Raw genomic sequence first — 23,218 nt, forward strand, 5'->3', positions numbered from 1 at the left:
TTCTATTACCATATACCTTATAATGCTATAACCGTAGATACCACGGTCTGAATGACGAAGGCAATTGGTGCGTGAGATATAGGTATACCGCTAGAAGATGTATAGATCATGTGCACCAAAAATAATGTACCCAGTCATAAAAATTTTGGTTGCTTTTTATTTTTTACACTTCTACTCTTACCTCCTTCAACTTTGTGCTCTCAAAATTACGAAGCAAAATATGATACGCTGAAATCGTTTGACTTACATTTATTGAAAAACTTTTTACTTAACTCGATTTTGCATCCAAAGCATTTTTCCTAAACTCCTATATTCGCAGATAACTTTAAATTCTTGGCCGCAGACGACGTTTTTGGCTCTATTTTTGAATTTCAAGTTTTACCATCAAAATTGATTTTCGGCTGAGGAACAATCTTGCCCAGGTCTTAGCCGAACAAAAAATGTATGTTCAAGGTGTTTTGCAATTCCATGTTTTGTCAAATTCATTTTTTCATCTCGCTCATCGCGAGTCATATTTTCTTTTGCGGTCCCGAAGGTATGCAAAATTCGAGGCACAAATATTGATGTTTCAGAGCGATCCAAGCAGTCTGAACCTTGTATGTAACCCCACAAATCGCAGAATTTCTTTAATCATCAACGTTTGTACTCGAATTCTGGTCTCCTTCGACGAATTCGTTTCATAAAATAAAGACGGGGTAAAAGACGTTTCGTGAATATCGGTGACGAATGAGAATTTCTAATCCTCTAAATGACTCTCGAAAACCGACGTTATTATGTCTTTATTAAAAATTTAATAGAAAAAAAAAACAATCCCGCAACTTTTCATTTCTCTAAGTTTCTGCTTAACATATTTTCTGCCAATTCCAAACGTTAAAAAAATTTTTTCATCTACATCATCCTTTAATTTCACACCTCAACCATTCGACCCCCGATCAACCACAATTGCGATTCGACGTGACGATGAAAATTCACATTTGATCCTCCGTTGGATCGAAGTAGTAGCTACATGAGGGGATCGGGTGTGGGAAAATGACTGTAGCAAAATTAATCGATGTTCCAAAACGGTCTACGCGAGTTAAGCGAAGCATAAACAATGAGAGTAATGCAAGGAATTCCGGGTGATGGAAAAAAATGATAATAGGTCGTGAGAAATTCAACAACGTATATAGCCACCAGGAAGAGAATAGAGGTATAGAAAACCTACCCGTACGCGCGCATCTCGGCGTGGAGCAAATCAAGAGCTGGATCAAGTAACCTGCTGTCATTACAGTTACAATATAATCTTCGGTGTACGATAACAGGTATAAGGATATACTAGTCAGCACAATAAATAGATCATGAAAAGAAAAGCAATTCCAAAAATAGAATAAATTTTTCTCGCACACTGGGCAGAACTTTTCAAAAATCTGGGCAGGCCGTGTAAGGTGATCGCGGTTGCATCGTGAGTCTGCACGATTTTTCTATACGATGTTCCATCTCTACCGATACGCGTTGTAATATGTACATACGTATGTATACACCTGGAAAATAGTTCTATATGCCTATTGCGCGACCTGGTGTATTCGGCGCGTCCTGGGGGTTGTTTTCCGAGGGTCTGGCGCAGGCACCAGGAGGCCGCGCACCCCGAGTCTGGGGGTAAGCAGGGAGACGACAGTGCGCCCCGATCCGCCGCAGCCTACAAATCGCGAATTTCGCGCGGTACAAAACGGTTCATTGTTGTAGATACATATCATATCGCGACGCAGCCTCATCACAATCAGAACACATTTTTTTATCGTATACCCGCAGAACAGGAGCTCATTTATTTTCGATATTTTATACATGTATATAAATTAGTATCACGAAAACCGGATGCACGTATATATCATCGATCGGTACAACCGTATATCTATAAAACATCTTATTCATCGCGGAAAACAGTCATTCATAATTAATTTTACCGTTTACGAGCGTGCGTGGTCGCGTTCCTTGTTATTGTTATCGTTTCTATCATCATTGAAATTATAATTATAACATGACAACAAGAATAATTATTATTATTAGCATTACTAACGTTACGAATGAAAAAGCCGCCACTGTTTAACAGAAGCACAACAAAAGTAACGTTAATTTCGCAACCGGTAATTTTCCCTTACAATTGATAGGAAAAATTCAATAACCGTTAAATATCGAAACACTTCAAGAGCATTCGATTTATCGCAGAAATTGATTAACAAAATAACAGAGGAGCGTTAATTAAATTTCTTCCATTTCGTATGACATTATATATGTATGTATGTATACGTATATCCATATTCTATACGTACCTTGCACGAGGTAATTATACATACTGATAAACAGCTGGAGGGCGGCATGGGAGGGGAGGGGGTGGTTGATTAGATTTTTTTCTTAGTCTTTCTGCAGTCGCTATTGCCGGGGCGGTGGAGGGAAATAAAGTGAAAAAGCACGGCGGGCGTGACCCGTGTTTCGGATTATTTTAATTAACCGGTTTCGTTATTCCACATTTCTTTTTTTTTTTTTTTGTCTCTAATTGTCCCGTTAATTGCTGCGATTGCCGTGTTTAATTATACAATCAAATCTTACCCAGTAATTTTTCGCAATTAATTAACCCGTCGTATACATCAAAATCTGACGAGGTTATTTTACGTACGTACCTATACCTATACCTATAATGTATGGGGAATATCAGGTTACATCATTAATAACGGTATTATGCGGCCGATCTTATGTGGTTTCCTCCCATCTTCAATATGTTTTGTATCACGTGGACACGCTTCGTGAATATTGTATTACTTAACGCGTTACGTGATTATCAACGATATCGCACGAATCCGGATATATCCATACGAATTATCTTGCTACGACGAATTACTTATTGTAACAAATATTTATTTACGCGCAGTGCCTACGGTATGACGGTATAACACGGACGTGCGATAAATTTTTCAAAAATATCAACTAGGTTTCATAGTCGCGATTATTGGTCAAACTATAACTCAGCTAACTAGCTATATTTAGACATTTAATTTAGGTATACCCGAGTTATTCATAATTCGTGTAGGTGGTATAAATAATAGCCAGAATAATTGATAAATCGCAGGGTAGGTACGAATTATCAAGCCGCTTGTGCGGCGTTATAACGAGCGGTAATCCGTTCTCTCGCTGTATTACGTGTTTTTCAATATTAGTTTTATGATTTCGCGAAAAATGAACGCATGCGAATTCGGAGATTGACGCTCGTCGAGTCAAGAGTTGAGGAATTATAATTCGAGGTGGAATATTGGACGCTTTGTTTTCCCTTTGATGAAACTATGTCGTTATTATACGGTCCCAGTGTCAACATACACGGCCAGAGTCAATTGCAAACGTGCTAGTTACCTGCTTCATTTACATATGTATACATATCTAGGTAAACCTGTGCAAATCCCTATTTTCAGTAATAAACAACCCTCAACTATAGGGACACGTATACACATCATGCTTTTCCATCAAAGTCAGGCTATTTCGTAACGTGTGTAAAATTACTGTACGTCTTTTTTTTTTTTTTTTTTCTCATCGATTAATTGAACTGGGATTTTTTTGTTTCGCTCTGATCCTCGGTTAGTCCTGTTTTCCGATTCTCATCGCAACGGTCGCTAGTACATCGATTTTATCTTTATCATACCAAAGGTGTAGAACATTTTTATCTTTCATCCTCACTATAGCGCCGTCGTGTTTTTCCCTGCTGTTTTTTTTTTTTTTTTTTTTTTATCGAGGAATTTCGAATGAATTCATGAATTTTCGAAGAATATTTTTGCAACATTTTTAGGCATCGTGATGCACGTTACACGTATACCTAAAAGACTGTGCATCCCGTAGTACGACGACTCGTGCAGCGCGTTATTGGAATATATGAAAAAGTAAAAACCAGTGACGAAGGTATCGAAGTGGGATTTAAAATTGAAATTGTGAAATAAAGAGAAAAACGAGAAACACTAATATCAAAATCAAATATCGCTATTTTGGAATGAAAACTTATAGGAAAAACAAAATAAACACAAATGCGGCTTCGAGCAATGCTAACGAGCGATTGAAATAGCGACAATTCATTTCGTCCGAATGAAACGCAGAAAACTTGGTAAAAAACTATTCTCTCCTATTTGAAAATATCAAAATTCAATAAAACCCATCAATGAACGATCCGCAGTGAATCATTTGAAATCATTGTGTAAAAGAAAAAGTGGGAAAATAAAATTAATTATCAAAGTGCGACCACAGTGTACAGCTTAACGATGTGGGAATAAAAAAAAAAAAAAAGAGAGAGATATAAATAGTGTTTCATTTTTAAGTTCAGCTTCGTTCCTTTCGAAAAGCAATGTTAAATGTGATGGCTTCAGCTGGATCGGGAACGACGACCCTACCTAGCAGGGACGAGCCGACTTCTATTCCTGTAAACACAACAAACGTGACGTCATCATCTCCAGTGGGTAATCCGACGGTTGAAAATTTACCAGACAACGTGAACGCCCTATTAGTCGCGTTAAAGGGTATAGTTATGGGCACGATAATAACAACAGCCGTACTTGGGAATGCCCTTGTTATAGCGAGTGTAAGAAGACATCGTAGATTGAGAGTTGTGACGAATTGTTACGTTGTTAGTTTAGCGGCAGCTGATTTATTGGTTGCAATTTGTGCAATGACTTTCAACGCCTCGGTAGAATTATCCGGTGGTAGATGGCTGTTCGGGAGATTCATGTGCGACGTTTGGAACTCGCTCGACGTCTACTTCTCGACCGCCTCCATCTTACATTTATGCTGCATAAGCGTTGACAGGTATTACGCCATCGTTAGTCCACTCGAATACACCGTGATAATGAGGCAGGGCACCGTTTCCTGTATGCTTGGATCTGCATGGGTTCTTCCCGCCCTTATCAGTTTCATACCGATATTCATGGGCTGGTACACCACGGAGGAACACCTGGAATTCATGATCAACAATCCGGAGGTAAATATCCGTCCGACGAAATCCAATAAATATCCATCGATCGGTTGATCTGCTCATTTCACCGATTCGTGACGTATGACCTATACGAATCCTGTTTTTATCAATGTCGCAAAGATCGAAATTAAATATTGCCATTTTCCAACGGTGAATCGTATTATTCACCGTCACAGGTGTCATAATTTCGTTGAATTTTGATTTTCGATACGTGACCGTACCAATTAAACAAGGATTATTGAATATAATTACAAATGTCATCGTTGTTCGATTGGACGGCATTCAATCTAGTCGATAAAATTGAAAATTCAATCAATTTCAATCGTTTCATTCGATTTCCCTCTTTTTTTTTTTTTTTCTTTCTTTTTCTGTCCGTTGTTACAGGTTTGCGGTCTCGTGGTGAACCGAGCGTACGCCATCGTGAGTTCGTGCGTATCGTTTTGGATACCTGGTTTAGTGATGATCGTGATGTACTGTAGAATTTACAAGGAAGCAGTTAGACAAAGGAAAGCGTTGAGTCGCACGTCTAGCAACATAGTTTTAAACAGTGTACATCAACACAGAGCGTCGACGAGGCATCATCATCATCAACAGCTCCTACTTCAGGCAGCTGCTGACACCGGGGAACTTGCTTTACACACTGCACAATGCAAAGCGCCGACTGAACTGAATGCCATCAATGGTGAGTTATATTGAACGATTTAACGCCCGCTTAGTACAATGTACATAGGTATAGTCGCGGGTGTTTCTAGCAACCTTTCAGATAAATGCATCGTATACAATTCGAAATCGATTCCCGTTCGAGTTTCGAATCACATCGGGGCAGACGTTATAACAGAGTTTAGAGACGGATTTAGAAAAATCGTGACATTTTTATAGGGAAGTATAAGAAATGGAATGAAAAAACTAAAGGGAACAACCGCAGCTGGATTTGAAGTGAGGCGTTATCTTTTTTTTTTTGGGCTTTGGGGGAAAATTCGATTTGAATTTTCTTGTTTTCTCACAAATCAAATAAAAATTGCGAGGAGAATTGGTTTTGGCCGGAATTTTTCTCCCGAAAAACGGCGCGTTAAACATGAAAGCAAAGTGAGTCTTTTCTACATTCCAGCGTTAAGATTTTCCAGACTTCTCGCCAGATTCCAACGAATAATAAATGTGTACCGTCGTGTTTCCTCGAGACAATTAATCGCGAATCAAAAGGTTAATTACGGCGACGAGAAAAACGAAATGAATAAGCACTTCGACAAGAAGTTCAAATTCACCCTTCCAGTTGAAAACGCACGTTGAGTTATGCGAGCGTTTAGCAGTATCAGCAGCGGATAGCACAAACGAAAGGGTTGAACGCTGCAGGGCCTCAGGGCGTATCCGTCGCGCGTCGTGAGTGGCATTTTGACGTGTCTCCAGAATATTTCGTCTGATTGAACACGTCCCTCATGTTTTCGTTTCGCTTCCTAGATACTTTTTCTTGTCTCAACGTATGTACACGCGGCAGATGCAAATACCCGAGCAATCAATATAGTACCTATCCATAAAATATCGACACATTCATTTTAAAAAATAAAAATGAAAATTGAAAACGCTTTCGCATACTAAGTATACCATAGCGTTGAATCGTAAGATTGTACCTATAGTTTTCTTATTCCCATTTCCCGTCTCTTGTTGCGCTTCTGACTTCGATTCATCCATCGTTTTCCATCGACGAGAATTGTTCAAATTTAACTTATGTTCATGCACTCTTTGCTAATTGATGTAGTACGCCTTTTTTACGATCATACCGTCCATTCAATTTTTTTTTGCTATTCACATTTCATCGCCGTCGCTAATGATTCTGACAAATGAGATATCGAATTTTTTTCTCCATTTTGGACAACAAGACTTTTCAGTTGAAGTTGAAAAAAAGATATCGTTTCGAACGAAGCGCCCTGATATCAGTACAGGCAATTTTTACGCTACCCCCGTTATCTAAATGACTTTCTTTCGCGTTTTCCACGAGAAAAAGAAATAATGCTAATAACAACATCAACAATTTTAATAATTATAATAGTAACTGTCATGCGATAAGGGTGTACAAAAACATTAGAATCAAAATTAGCCATACTTTAATGGAATGGTCCTTTCCAGTACCTGAAGGTTGACGATATTTTATGTGACTACATAATTTGTTATTTCGGTTTTTCATTTTTCATTCTTCGTCCGTACAAAAAATATCATCTCGGATTGGCTCGATTCGTATCGCGAATCTGTTGTGCATGAGTTAAACCACATAAAAAAATAGTTTGCCAAAATATTCTTTGGCGCAATGAGATACGTGCCTATAATCAAAATTGAGGGTAAAAATGCAGATAGATAGGGTGAAACATTAAATTACATACATTTATGTATGCGCGGTTGAACGAGAGGTGTATCCTGAATTTCGAAATGACCCAGCTCAAGACCATAATATACATGCGTACGTGCATACATGAATTCGTCTAACCTGTGAACCTCTTAAACTACATTCGGTATGAATATCCTGCGGGGTGTGGTTTATTATTATTATTATGATAATTATAACGCGCATTCCAAGATGTGAATTTCATGGGGTAAAGTTATCCCCATCGAGGAAAGGAGGCGCAGTTTCTCACTGTTAAACTTCCGGACTAGTTCACAACGTCGGGGATGATTTATTGTCGCAGCTGGGCACCATAATTATATATAATTATCAGCTTCTCTAATTCCTATGAAGAAACAATGAAATACGATCGGAAAACTTTGGTCAGTTCTGCGTTCACTATACATACATACCAGATCAAATCGCCAATTTGTTTCGAATAACAAATTCGATAAATAAGTCTTTCAATTGTAATTCGAAATCTATTCATTTTCATTAAAATAAGAGTGATTTATCGGATGGTTATTTGAATAATTCATGTGTTTTTGAACGCTAGTCACCTGGGGATCGTATGGTAGAGTGTGTTCGAGCTGACTGAGCACATTCTCATCTGCTTTATAGCGTATATACCCGTGTACAACATTAAATTGAATCACTTGAGAACGGAACAGTGACGACAAAAACTCACAGCAAAACTCCTCGCTACGGGAAACTTGTCGGGTTCAACTGAGGCGTGAAAATTTGAATTGTGCGCGTTGCGATTGGGATCGTTAATACCGAAGTAGAAGCCGGTCGTACCCGTTAGTTTCGCCGTTCGAGATTCGTTGAGAACAAAATGAATGAAAAATTTCATTCGAATTCGGGGAGATCCGAACGGATCTGCGTCCGCAGAAATTCAGGCTTGAGAAAATCTGTACATCGGGTATTTTCCAAGGTCGAATCAGCTTTGATCATAGCAGAACCGTCCACACCAAACGATATCTCAACCGACATTACCTCACTAATCACTAAATTTGACGTCTGCTCGAATCAGACCCAATCAGATCTCGTAAAACCTACCGGAGTCTGGCCTCAGATCTCATTAGACGTTTTCCGAACTCAAATTGAATCTCACCTGAGATCTAATCACACACGAAAGTCTTAAAATGCAGACTCGATTAGATCTGATCGAATAGTTAGATCTGACGAGTTATAAAAGACTCGCAATACGGAGCTTAATCCAGAGAGAAATGTTCACGTTGTCTCGGAGGAACTTGTTTAAACTTAAATTGCAAAGTTAAAACAAAAATGACGTTTCGAACATTAGCGATGTTCGGGAATAAGCCGGCACATATTAATTACACGTAGACCGTGCGTTTACCGTAATTACGCGGTAGACTTGGCGGAGTATTATTCTACCTAAATTAAATTTGATTCGAGCTTAACTCTTGTCAAAGCATTACAGAGTGGGAGTTTAACTTGAAGAATTCAAGAACGAGGAGGAGGAGGAGGAGGAGGAGGTCAAGTGTTTTCCTTTCCTGCGTAGGCTGCGCCGGGTTAACTATAACAAAGATTTGCATAATAAAAACGGAGGCGAGGGAAGACGGATTGGTAATATAAGTTAGACATACATTACGATGTTGAGGAGGTTCGTAATTCTGTGGTGAATAACTGCGAGTACACGAATATACGGAGGAAAGAAGAATTACGTTCGTACCGATTACGTTGCTCGAACAACGCGGAAAGTTCAAACAATGCGGTCTTCCAAAGATGAAAGCTCGTTCATCAAGAGTTAACGAAACGGTATCATGAAATGTAGTCATTTTGATCAGATGTAATACTTCTGTAATGATCATTTTATTTTTTTTCTTCATTCGAGTGTAAACGCTGCGTCATTATAATGGCTGAAGTCAATCGACGTCTAGACTACACGGAATATAATATGCGAAGTGAAAAAATCTTCAAAGCCGCAGCCTCGATTCTCCAATTAATATTTGCAGAAGGAAAGACGGGCGAGAATAGTGAATATGATGAAGTGGTAGGTACAACAATTATTCGGAAAAATTCTGCAGATCGTCGAAATAACGGTAGCGTAATTAATCAAATTAAATAAAAAAAGTAACGAAGGAAGAAGGAGGTGAATTTTTTTGCGATGCAGGTCATTATTGTAAGAAAGTAAATCGTCATATCCGACAAATCGTCGGGGCGAGAGGAGGCAAGCATGATGCAATATGTCCTCATTTACAACTAATGAGGTTCATCCTGTGTACGCTGCTACAAGAAAAAAGATAATGAGAAATAACGAAAAAGTAGAAAAATGAGCATCAGAGACGCGAAGAATTATATAGATGTAACTCTGACTCGTTATCGGTTCTCACGGGTTATTTATGTATATTTTAACCGAGGGATGGTAAGCACATTCCAAGGATAGCAGGTATAATGCGAACGCGAGGAACAAAGTAACAAAAATATGTCAATCTGACGAATATAATCGTCGATTAATCAGCTATTCAAATTACGCGCGCAGTTTCTCATCAATCGTATAGTTATCATTGGAACAATGGCCTCTATCTCCGAAATTCGTATATATATATATATATATATACACGTATCGTAGGCGTTGTTGATATCGTTCGTGGGTTGTACAAAACTAAAGATTTCTCTTAACAAAATAACAATGGCGAGTACCCTATATACATCGTATTTATCTTCAGCAAAGCTCTTTCAAACCTCGAGGGCAGCGGATATGACGAAGGCGGTACGCCGAGTGGCTTTGCAAAGCCTCGATTTAAGGGGGGGGACTTTCAACGCTGTAATATTGGGTGTACCGCGTTAAACTGACTTCGCACTGCGAAATAATTCTTAGATAATTTATAATTCTCTATCGCGAAAGATATTTCAACGAGAAAATTATACCGCTTGCAACCCGCGGGACTCGGAATTATAATATCAATTTTCTCAGACCCCGACATTTTCGATAAATCGATGCGGGGAATAGCCAGCCAACGTTTCCTTACCCACGTCCTTTGCCGATGAAAATGCAACCACTTTTCTCCCTCAGAGGGGAAGGTGTTTCTCAATTTTCGGTTCGAACAAAAATTCAAAATGTATGAAAAAATCAATAATTCCGAATTACGCGTGGTCTGTGAAATAGGATAATCATCGCGGTGAATCGGATGAGGTGGTGAAGAAAATCGATGAAAAAAAAAAATTGGCGAAATCTATATCTGAATATTTTCGGAAAAACATACAACGACGTTCGGGATGACCGCGCGGAGGTCGAATGTGATCCGAAGCGCGCGTATTTCGGTCGATGGCTTCCCATAAAATAAAAATGGACTTTCCTATGGGTTGAAATGGTAAAAGTAGAAAACTCGTATATAGTATATCATACGAAAGGGTTGGTGTGGTTATAGGTATGTCGGTGGTAGAACGGGACGAGGTCTGGGTCGCGGTTCGTGGCGAGGTTGCCATTACCAGAGACCTTGCCACTACTTTGCCACCTATAGTTATACAACGTATAGGTAGCTGGCGTATAGATCCTATCGTAACGGGTGTTTTTACCGTCATGCAACTTCACCACCCACTATAGAGAAGGTGGCTACTTCCACCACACCGATACTACCGATGCCACTACCACCGCCGCTACTTCGCTGTCTTCGTGCGAACAACGGCCCTTACACTTTTTCCACGTGCTAAGGTTACCTTCGATTATACGTATCCACGAGGCGTTCCACGGGACATTTTCCACCACGCTATTTTCCATCCGTTTGAAATTCATTGAGCGAATCGAGAATCAAAAATTATTATCGAAAAAATTTCGAAATTTGGTTCTCAAACTTCCCGAGTATCAAGAGATGACTTCAACATGCAACTGAACTTGTTTGACGGTTGGAAGTGAAAAATTGGATTTTTGGGATTTTTGAATAAATTCCGAAATTTTCGTCAAGAAACTATCGGAACGAGGTGATTTTTTACGTAGGCAGATGTCATAATTTTTTTTGCGGAAAATCGCGCACCCCCATCTTACCTTGTTGCCAATTAAAACATGGGCTACCTCGATAAGAGCGTTAATTCCTATTCCCGGAAGTCGTGTTTACCAACCTCTCTCTACATATATATATATATTGTAGGTTTACCTCGGTCAGAATCAAATCTCCCTCTTTCCTAACCCTCCAACCTTATTCCGTCCCCCCACTCGGAAACTCCGAAACAACCCGTAGCATCACGCGTCTCGGTAAAGTTAAAATCGCGAATCACGATACGACCTCCATTCCAAAATAGGTAACTGTAATTTAATTTTATCCGGTATAATAACCATAACTGTACAATGTCTAACTATAACCCGAAGGTTATCTGGAAAACATTTCCCTTCAAGGGCATTTTGATAAACGCGGGATATTTTTGTGTAAAATTGTCGCCGACCTTCCCACCCTAATTTTCTCCTGTTTCAATGGTCGATCGTTAAATTTCGCGGTGTCCCTACCCACGTAAAAACAAATCAAATGAAAAAACCGTAGAAACTAGGAAGCGAAAAAGAAGCGGGAGTAGGTCGAGCGTTGAGGTCGGACATCTGGAATAATCTGGAATGTAGGGGGTGGGTGTGCCGAGGAGAAAGGAATATCGGTGAATTACAATTGTAAATACATACTGAAACCGTGTTGTAATTTTCCGGAGTGTTTTTCTCGGTTCATCGGTTTTCAGGTTGGGGTCCTATTCTTCCAACTCGAAAAATTTCCAACATCCCTTCGGTACGTACGTACGTACATTATAACGTGCCATCTTGCCTCGTCGCCCCCGGAAAACGTTCTATTTCATGGGACGCGGTGACGTCGCAGGATATAGCTTTTCGACTCCACTTGACGAGGCTCATTCAAGAGGGTGAAATACTTTTTGCTCTTTGTGTATTTCTTTTTCCTTCGTTTTTGTCTTGTGTCCTTCTCTCTTTTTCTTTTATCGTCAATTGATGTATAAAGTTGGACGTGAATACGAGGAAATAAAAAATTAGACCAGATGAAAAAATAAATTAAAGATTAAAAATTGAATTAAATTAAATGATGAAAAAAAAAAAAAAGAAACTGAAAAAAAAGAAACCGAAAAATTCAATTAAAAAATTAGGGCGTCCCAGAAAGGGCGGTGATGAATAAAGAATTCCTAATTAGGGCAGATTAAACATTTAGATGAAAAGTTTTTCGACGGATTTTCGAAAGCTTTTTCTTTCTCTTTTTTCTCTACCTTTCATCGTCACGGTTACTTCAACTATTGGTATAGTAGTTATCAACCTAAAACACTGCGGAACATCCTGAATGTTTTAAACGCTCCCTTATTATATCTACAAGGAAGTCGCTCCTGGTGGGAGTTTCTAATTATCTTTTCAAGCACCAGGTGCCCTCAAAAAGTGCGTGGGTATAACTAAATCGAAGGACCTCTTTTTTCGTGCTCTCTTCCTGGCTCGAGGAATTTCGAAAGTGGAAAAGGTATGTACATACAGGAGAAGTTATTTCTGACTCTCGGACTGGGAGAAGGAGCACGATGAGGAGGCCGAGGTAATTGTTAAATATCAAGTATAGAATGAACGTAATAATAATTTAATATTTATTCAGCTACTTTGAACGAAATTTTAGTATTTTTAATTTTTCTTTTTCAAAGCACTCAAAGTTCTTATCTGAATCTCGTGATGCAGGGCGGAATGAATGTACGAGATATTGTGTCCCGTATTTCGTTACCTTGATTACTTTAATTTTCCCGTCCTTTTTATCTCGTGTGTTCGTTATTATTATATCATTTTTCGCAATGTTCGTATCCTACCGTATTCTTAGCCTTTGAAAACCACAAACACAATGAACAATATCACGTCAAGCGAGGCAGGGTGCGCGGGTCTTTCGAAGTTTTGTTTTACATACGTGTATAGTATATATATATATATATATACGAAATGTGTAGGTACGTACCTATGTACATACGGGAGAGGAGGGGAGGAGGTTGAAATCCGACAATATCCTACTTTGCTCGTTTGTTCAAAGTTAGTTTTCATAATATTTCCTCCTCTCCTTGGTTAGGGTAGCTTAGAGTATGGTCTCTCACCTCCTCCTACTGTGCAGTAAGATTAAGGTTGACGAGGGTGTAGAAAGAGAAAGAGTAAAGAGTAAAGAGAAAGAGAAAGGAACGGGAGAGAGTGAAATGGCGAATAAAGGCTTGCATTGTATGTTGAAAAAGCCTTTCGTCGGGGGGTGGAAAAGGGTGGCAGGGGAGGGGAAAGGGTCACTTCTATGCATTGTGTTTAACGAGACAGGCACGAGATCACTGTAACTCTCCGACAGCTGTCAGGGATTCCAACTTTTGTCGTACTCTCCCGAACACACGTGTAGTAGATATCGCACGTACATTCCTATGTACATACATACGTATACGCGCCGCGTTGTGTGTGAAGTATAAATACACGTTATACTCCTGTAGTCGTGTACCTTTGCTCGCGTCGCCACCGGCGGATATGACATGTGCAGTATATAGGGCAAAGAGAAAGAAATGGGGAGGAAAGGTGAGAGGGGGCGAGAGAAATCAGATTACAATCTGTCATCAGTCATATCAACTGCCCATACCATTTCGCGTCCCATATGTTTCATCCCTCACGTAAGACGTATCTGTAACTTGACGTAATACATGAAAATACGTATGGGTACTCATTATTATATCTATGAAAAAAAGTTCAACTTGATCCCAAGGGAAGAGAAAAAAACAAATGGAGAACCAAATGCGAAATGAAGTAGTGGGAATATGGTATGTATTTATAGGAAAGAAAATTAAAACCGGAAAGGTAGCGACATAAAGCAGAGGAAAAAATGAAGAGGTACGTAATTAGTTACGTTATACAACGTTATCGCCGGCTCATTATTTATCGAGGTGTAAAATGTTGATGAAAAAAGTGAAAAAACTTTAGGAAAAAAAACCGACTTCTCTCGTCATTTGTCCATATCATACCCCATGGAGCAACAGCGGCAGCAGCACGCGCGCCGCCCGGAATAATTATTCTGCTGTTTTACACGAGAGATCAGAAGCCGAGAAAATACCTGAACCTGCAGAGCTTTCGAACCTCTCCGTCACTGTCAGTCCGCGAAAAAAAAGAGGAGAGAGACTGAGGAGAAAAAAAAAAAAAAATGGAGAAAAAATCAAGTGGTGCAGAAGGTGAGAGAAAAAAAGGAGAGGGAAAAACGTTTTTAAATAAATTACGAGAAAAGAAAAATCAGCAATCAGAAGAAAGATGAAAGGATAAGTTCGCCCTCGTTTGTTTGTTCCTTATTATTCACTCGTTTATTGTTATTGGGGGGGAATTCGTGATTAATGATACTGCAAATTAAGCGGTATTTGGATATAGTTTTCATAAATAATGTATCTACGTTATTGCGCCGTTATCGCGTGATTGCTGAGGTAGTCGGCTAAAATAAGGAAGAAGGAAAAAGGGAGCGGTGATACCGAATGAGTAATGGTTTCAGGTGGCAGTGCAATTTCGCGCATTTCTTTCCCAAAATGAAAGATGACTCCGAAGCAACAATATCCTCGACGATAAGCTTGCAAACAATTCATTTTAACACCGGCCCCCTTACCTGTCCTCGGAATTCTCCTTCGTCCCACCTATAGGTTTTCACATTCTGCTTCAATTCTCAACGCTTCACCGATTTTATCACACGTGCAATTACGGACTACAATTCGCTGGATGAAAGACAGCCTTCGTTCTAATTCTAAAACATAATATGAATCGTACGGATTTTTTTTGGAGAAAATATGTTGCACACATTTCATTTAATTACGCTTGTTAAAATTTCGGCTTTGGATTTTCAGAGGGATTATATTTCCGAAGCTAAATCCGAGCTGCAGCAGCACCGGCTGCAGCAACGGTGCATCAATATTTGCTACGAACTTTGCAATATTATGAATATATGTATACATATTATATGTATATGCGTAAAGTATATGCGACGACATAAAGTTTTGCAAAACTTTATACTTCACATATATATATATTATACGGGTTTTGTTGTTTCCTTTTATCGTTCAAGTTTAGTTTACGAGAGTTTTCTAAAGTTTTCAGCAAATGCGCGCACCTTTTTCGATAATAATTGGTTTAAATTTTTTCTTCGCTGTTTCCTAAACTAGTTTCCTACACTTTTCTACGATTTTTCAATTTTTCTCGGCTCTCCCTCCACCCGCGTCCTTCGTTCAATCGAAATTCAAAGATTTTGAAAAAACTTCTTGATTTATCAACCGTCTGCAGTTTTCAATCTAAGTTTTTTCTCTCTATTTTTACAAGAAGTTAATGGAGCTTTAGTGAGGACACATTTTAGTAGAGTGTATCACGTGATACATGAAATAAGGGACTGCGTACTCATACTCATACCGTCATCGACGTTTTGTCGTTTTATTGTACATAAATTGCAAAATTTTTGGGCCATTGAAAGAAAGGGTACATAAAAGTTATATGCGCTGATCGCATATTAACCCGCAGATGATGATACCGCAATGGTAAAATAGCGTTATCAAGTAACGGAAATAATGGCGGGACGCGAGGGGAAACAATCGCCATGCGAAACGGGTGAAAACTGATGGTGTGTGAAAGCCAGTGATCAATCCGCACTAAACCAATACGCTTTTAACTTTGAAACATAAAACTCGATGTGAGTGCCGTTATTCTGCAGCAACAAAATTTTCACATCTTCCGCACATCCATTTCGTCCGTTACCTATTTCTCACCTATCGCGTATATTACAGTTCCTGTTACGCGAACTCAAAGATTTCGTTCTCTAATTTGTGTTTTCAGATTTTTCGAATAAACTCAACCTGCGTAGGGCCGAATGATATGATATGTATCACAAGAGTGAATGAAAGAAAAAAAATTTTCTTTCTCGCATTTCTTCCTACTTCTCTTCTCGATTGAAAGCTTCGATCGAGGAACCGCGATTTGTTTGTATTCTCGATTCGAATTTTTCTTCATTTTTTTTACTCTTGTTAGCGCGATATTATCGCAGCAGTTGTCTGTTGCAGTCAGGAATCGATGGAGATTTGCACCACTGATAATTTCACATCAAATGAAACGGTCCACGGAACGCTTCTAAACTAGGTCAATCGATAGATGACTGAATCTCGATGCTGACAATCAGTTTGAAGTATAATTTTCGCATTCGTCGTTGTAATGCACCTACAGGTATACCGTGTAAGGTCTTACGGTGCGGCGCACGTGCAGGTAATTGTCATACGAACGTACGGTACGTGTAAAATGAAAGTGAAATTGAAAAAAAAAAATGATTCAACGATCTTTACACATGCGTGATGTGATTTTTATCGATAATGTAACGAGTCAACCGCGCGGATACGCATAATTATCAGTATTACTTTTTCGAACTTCCGTTTTTTCGTATCTTTTTCTTTCTTTCTACACATTCCATTTGGCGCGTGCAAGAAAACCTTGCTCGTGCAACGTATACGGGATTACGATAGCTGTGTAAAAGAAACGCATGCGAAGGTCGAGGTCGGTATTTATATTATATAAGTTCGCCAATTTTTACTACTTGGCTGACCGTGCGGGTTCAGCTTTTCGCACTCTGGCAACCCTGCTCAGCTTTTACTTGTATACATGTACGTACATTACCTATACTGTATACGTACACACAGTTCGTAGGTATGCATAATATATCACTGAAACCTTTCCCTGCGAACTTGACTTTTCATGCAACACTCTCCAGTATAAAATGCTACCCTGTTTTTTTTTTCGTTTTTTATTTTTCACTTTTTTTGGATTTCGTATTTGCCTTACCGCAGCCGCTTCGTTCATCTGCAGATATCTTTTTATCCTTTTTCGGGATACGGTATAATATACACGTTGGCATGTACCGGGTTTTGTGTCGGTGTACACGATCTTCCTTTATTTCGTTGGTATTTTTTGTTATTTTTATTTTAAATTTCTTCAAATTATGATCGCGATATTCAGCAGCCGTCGTTTTTTTAAAGAGGTTGTTAGAGAATTTCTGAGTCACAATTTTCTAACAAATTCATCAAAACTTTCTTAATTACTGCGACTTAATTATAATCAACGCTTACATAGTTAGGGAGAAAAAGGAGGGTGAGAAGCATGCGATGCAAACTTCACGGGGATGGTTCAAAAGGACGATTCATTACTCTGAGAGAGTCCTTATTACTGGTGAAGGATGATGGTTCCTCACCTGAAGATCTTGAGCTGGATAAATACATACACGCGCGCGGCGCGATGCTTTCTCGGCCTGAGCTTTTCCAACACCTCTTTTCTTTTTCGCTACACTCTATTCCTTTTTTCCTCCCGAGGGTCAGGGGGGTTGGTAGGGCAACGGAAAGGAATTTTTACTTTTGTTATCGTCGTTCTCATACCTTTGCCCTTATTTTCGAAACGGGTAAATTCTTGTGTACTTGCAGTGTCGGAGAATACTCTACATATTTTCTACTTTTAGTTTGTAGGTAGCACGTGTATTTGTGTTGATGTACTACCTACCTTCAAATTTCGAAAGAATTCAGATTCCTGGAAATTTCAATATCCGTCCATGTATTGGTGGATAAGAATTAAATTACATTTGACCGATGATTTTCGATTGAATTTATCGGAGAATTTCATCCGCATCGTAATAATGTATAACGGGATTGCAGTGAACATATTGGACTACGTATAATTTGTAATTAGTATACGCGATGCTATAGAAACAGACTTTGAAAGATTTTCCTCATCTTTTCTTTACATTAGATCCGGAATTCCCTTTTGTAAAATGTGGAATAGGTACGGCCGGATCAGGAGCCGTATTAATATATGTGTTACATGGAACCGCAGGATAAATTCTAAAGCTTCCGATGTAAGGATTCTTCATACGTACCTTCTGAAAATGCTGTACTCGTACATCAATGTATTCTCATAATTCTTATTATAATGCCGTCCTGTACACGGGTACCATAGAATTCACCTATACATGACGGATGCACGCTGATTAGATGAAATCGGGTGTTTTTGTGGTCCAAGTATGGTTGAGTGAAAATATCGAGTGAATCGAATCGGAGATGATCGAATTCCGGATATTGCTAATTTTCGAATCCCCCTTGAAATTTTTCTCAAGTTTTTTTCGCGCACCCGTATTTAAAATTCCATGGTATTCATCCTCTATCTTTTTATTTGTTCCGGGCGGAGTTGGGAAATTCTTTGAAGCTCTTTCTAGTCGGTGAAGTCTGGTGTGTACGCGTGCCTAAGCAAAACCTTAAAGGAATCCTCCTCCCTCCACTCGACGCTTTTCCAGAGTCTCACTCGATACTTCTAAATAATGTATTTCAACCTAAAACCCCGCAGCTCGCCTGTCATCGCCTAAAACAGGTCACCATGTACCGCTGGTGTGTGTGTACCTATGTACAAAACGTGGGTTAGAAAACCTCCTGGAATAAAAAAGACCCGCTCCATATACCCTCTGCATGTTTTATCCGCGGCGCATCACCTTTTGCGATGTCTCCTTTTGCAAATTAGAAAGAAAAATGAATGAAAATAGAACTCCCACTGTATGAGAGAGAGTGAATGAAACCGAGAACCGGAAACCAGAAGGGCGTAACTTGCGTAAAAATGAAAGAGGATTCACCGAAACAAAAAAAAAAAAAAAAAAAAAGAAAAAACCGTGCGTAAAAATAAAATTAGTTTAACGGGAATGTGGCTCACAGATTTGAAACTTCACGATGTTTTTCATTTCTCACGTCAGACATACGACCTTTGCACGTGATACTCATCTCCTTTTGCTTATCCCTGAAAAGTTCAACGGAATTTCCGAAAGTGGGTGTCATACACGGGGGATCGAGTGTAACCTGATTCGAAGATTCCTTTTTTTCTGCTCTGAGGAATTTGCTATTCTGGTAACACCAAAAGCATTCAACTTTCAGTCGAATAGAAGTGTCACAGACAAATATTAGAAACTATCTGAAAGAAGTTGAACGTCTCAATCACGTTCATTTTGAAGCAACGTTCATACAGTTTTCACGGTTTACCTATAATTTCCAAATTTTGAGTTTTTGAAGGAACATTATGCACTTCTCAAGGCATACATTCCCACATTTTTGTTTCTTGGACTGATAACACACCTGAAAATTAATCAAGATACGTAACATCCTTTAAAAAGTCTAAAATTTATTCTCGATTCAAAAACATTCAAGAGCTGATAATTTTGAACTATAATACGTATCCCAACGATGATTGTTTATTTTATTAATTTCAAAAAAGAGTGAAAATAAACCCTTAAAATGTTTGGTAGCGTGCACCGCATGAAAGTGTGTCGAACGAGATGAAATGTAAAATTTTTTTGAAATCGCAAATACGTGTATGCGGTTTATGGAAGGGTTATGATATGCGATGGTAGCGGGTTGCGCCTGACGATGACCGGATTCCATAAGAGCGCAGTTTCCGTGTCTCCTTCTATTATATTACATCTCTCGGTGGAAACCATGCTGTGCGAAGGCCGTATTATCCCGGAGGTCATTCCTGGAGCAGAGGAGCTGGATCGTTGCCAGCTGCCAACATCCAACCGTTACATACTTAAATATATATATATATATATATACATGTATTTTATACATTTTATATATATCGCACATACACAGACAGTGACGCCACACGATTTACGGAATCCGAAACCACCGGCTGGTTCAAATACAAAACCACGTCACCTGCATCGTCTACACCGCGTTATATGAAATAGTCGGATCATAGCGAATCGTATACGCATCCGTGAATTTCGAGTCCCCGAATGTTCGACATTCGAACTCACAAATAGTTTCGATTCGTTTTTAAGAGGAATGTTTTCCTAGCATTGTGCAGTATTAAGAGGTCGTTGAAAGAAGATGTTCCGTCTGCTTTAAGAATGCAATTCGTATAAGTTTTTTTGTACACTTGGGTAGAGATTTTTTTCTCCTGAGAAGTGAGCTTTTCAGTCACATTCCGTTAAAATAACTCGAAGTTTTCCAGTAATTTCGTACGAATCGAGAGCGTCGTTTCGTAAATACTATAAAAACGCCTTTCGCGATAAACGAGGTTCGATTAAAACACAGCCACTTGAAAATCTCTCAAATGCAATTCAAGAAATTTTAATATACTACCCCTAAATTACCGTAGGTGTGGGTGAACGTGTTTGCGCTCTGGGCTATTCACGAAATTGAAGATCTCGTGCTGCCTACGATTCTCCATAGGACTTTTCATACCTGCACCATTCCCGCTTCCGAAATGGCAGAAGCTCGACTCTTTGTATAGAAATTCTTCGCATCGTTTGCATTCCTAATTAAAATTCAGATGAAATTTCAAACACAACTCACCGCTAAATAAATCTAGAATGATGAAAAAATTTTTAACCACTAGTTCCCGTTCATCTCATTCAAAATGGCCGCCCGATCTTTCGCTTTTTCAATTATGTGCATGCGCGCTTGAATAGCTAGTAGATTACAGAGATCCCTCATCCGAAAAAAGGAAGAACATTTCGGCCAAACCGTTTGTCGAAAATATTAATCGAATAATGATCAAAGGACACATTGTGGTTGGTCGACTTCATCAGTAGATTTAAAACGTTCCTTTGTCTGCATTGTGTTCGCTTAAGCCGAGCGAACAGCTCTTCTCCATCCCTTTTTTACGGCACTGAAAAGAATTTCGAAATCGAGATTTCGGAGCATATTAGCTCATCGATGAGCTTGATCATCCGTGACGAGAAATTGAAAATTATAATGTAGTCTATTTCCGGCTCCGAAACCGGACGAAGATGAGAGAAAAATGAAAATAAGAAAACCAAAATAAAAGATCAACTGACGTTGTAATGTATATTATACGAGTAAATACTGCGACACGAGAGGGAATCGAGGGTATGTAATTTAATCGATTTTCATTGATATCGAATATCAACCTACAATACCAGCCCCCCCGAATTTCATATCACGGATTGAATAAATTATGGAATGAGGTAGAACTTGATTTCCTTCAAAATTCTCAATTGATTTTTTTTCGTTTAATTTCCCTTTCTTCGCTTTCATTCAACATTCGTGCTTAAATATATCTCTATATACATCTTACATTCTGCGTATACGTAAGAAAATGAAATTAAAAAATATTCAGATCTCCTTCCGTCCCCCGTATACCCGTTCTCCATCTCCGTACTTACTATATTACAACGAACCTTCATCAGTAACGTACATAACATATTAGATATCTATTATTTCCTAGCGATGTGTATAGCCGATAATATGGTGTATCTCCCGGTAAAGTCGTAGAAAAATAGTTCTATTGTAAGGATCGCATTGTTCCAGCGAAGAGTCTCTCTATACAAACAGCAGAGATGTTGGCTTGCATTCAGCCATTTCTCCCTTTGTCCTTCTCGGATCCGGATGGTCGCTTCTCCCTTGGCATACAAATTTCCCACCTCGTCGCCTCTTCCTTCATCATTCCCTTCCATTGCCCCGTGCCTCCTTCCCGCCTCACGACGCTCATCTCTCGACTAAATCTCGGGATTTTATGGATTTCTACTTCACGCTAACTAGTATATTGACCGTTTCAAGATATTCTGAATGCGCCATTTTCGTACGTGTCCGTCTTTTTTTTTTTTTTCTTCGTCTTCCTTTTCAAGTGTATAGAATACGAGATTTAATTTTCGGAAGCGCCGCTCCCGAATATTTTTCCAATTACACATTGCCGAAACGAAACCAAGACTGTGTGGTACGCGTACGCCCCAAGTTCGTCCGGTGCGTCAACCAGAAAAACTGATCTTCTCGTATTTTGAACCACTTGATATGAAAGTGAGGATCGGTGGCTTCTGATTTATTGAGAAATCAAAGAACTGCGTGGTACAGAAAATTGGTCTGTACGTCCCACGTCCCGGTCGATCGAGACTAACAAACGCGTACGTCGTCGCACTGTCGAATCAACCGGTCGCTCCAAAATTTATTCAGATCGAGATGAAAGAAAGCTTATCGTTAGCACGTGTGAGTTACATATTGGTACATACATATGTATCGATGACTTTGAATTTCAACGAAACAGGAATATTCTGCTTCACATCGTACGTTGCGTGCAATTTAAAATTTCTTTGATTTTTAAAACTCGTTGATAGAGTAATCAATGGTCTGAAAAGTGTGCTCTTCGAATTTCTGTGAACACCGCACGCAGGTCACGGTTAACGAGCATTATACATGTATGCAAATACATTATGTACGTAGATGCATATATATGTTATACGTCCGCACATACGTATAGAGTACATTCAGCATTAATGCCTCGATTTAACTATCCACGTGTTGCTGCACATTTACATTGCAATCCACTGCGCTATACCGAGCATTTTATAACGAGACACTCGAATGTCAGAGAAAAGAAGAGAAAAAAAAAAGAGAGAGAAAAAAAAAGGAATAAACGTTACTTAAAAATTCTCTTGCCAGGAGACGAGAAAAGAAAGACTACGAGGAAATGAAAATAATTTTCCTTAACTCGCGCGTCAACGTCGCGTTACGATCTTTTTTCCGCGACGGCACACATCGCTGCCGCCGATACTGCGATGCAGGGGGTTCTTAAAAGGCTTTTACGATCCATAAAGGTAATCGAATTTGGCTTGCAGCCTAACGTGGTGGGACTTTTTTGCTCTTCTCTTTAATCGATCACCCAGGATATTCGCAAAGTTTCTTTTTCCTTTTCTCATTTCGCCGAGGAACGTCGATTTTGCGACACGCGTGCAAGTCTTCTCACCTGATACTTGTGCTCGCCGGAGCATATATTATCTATTGACACAAGTGATTAATTATCAGCGGAGAATCCTCGTTACCCAATTAGTACGAATATCCGGGATCCGAGCGTGTAAACTGCGAGAAGTTTGCTTTTTATT

General features: G+C 39.2%; 1 protein-coding gene across 2 annotated transcripts in view; it reads left to right on the forward strand.

Moving 5' to 3' along the window:
• The first annotated feature begins 1,646 nt into the window (after positions 1-1,646).
• Positions 1,647-23,218, forward strand: part of LOC105689478 (octopamine receptor beta-3R) — a 45,725-nt gene continuing 24,153 nt past the window's right edge. Inside the window, exons 1-3 of one of the 2 annotated variants that reach the window (XM_020854253.2) lie at positions 1,647-1,698; positions 3,809-4,984; positions 5,363-5,660. In XM_020854253.2, coding sequence (XP_020709912.1) covers positions 4,355-4,984; positions 5,363-5,660 — 928 coding nt within the window. In that variant the 5' untranslated portion in view covers positions 1,647-1,698; positions 3,809-4,354. Of the gene's footprint in view, positions 4,985-5,362; positions 5,661-23,218 lie in introns of both variants that reach the window. The other variant, XM_012406509.3, reaches the window with a different exon arrangement.

This window comes from Athalia rosae, chromosome 2 (genome assembly GCF_917208135.1).
Source record: "Athalia rosae chromosome 2, iyAthRosa1.1, whole genome shotgun sequence".
In the NCBI taxonomy this organism is placed as follows: Eukaryota; Metazoa; Arthropoda; class Insecta; order Hymenoptera; family Athaliidae; genus Athalia; species Athalia rosae.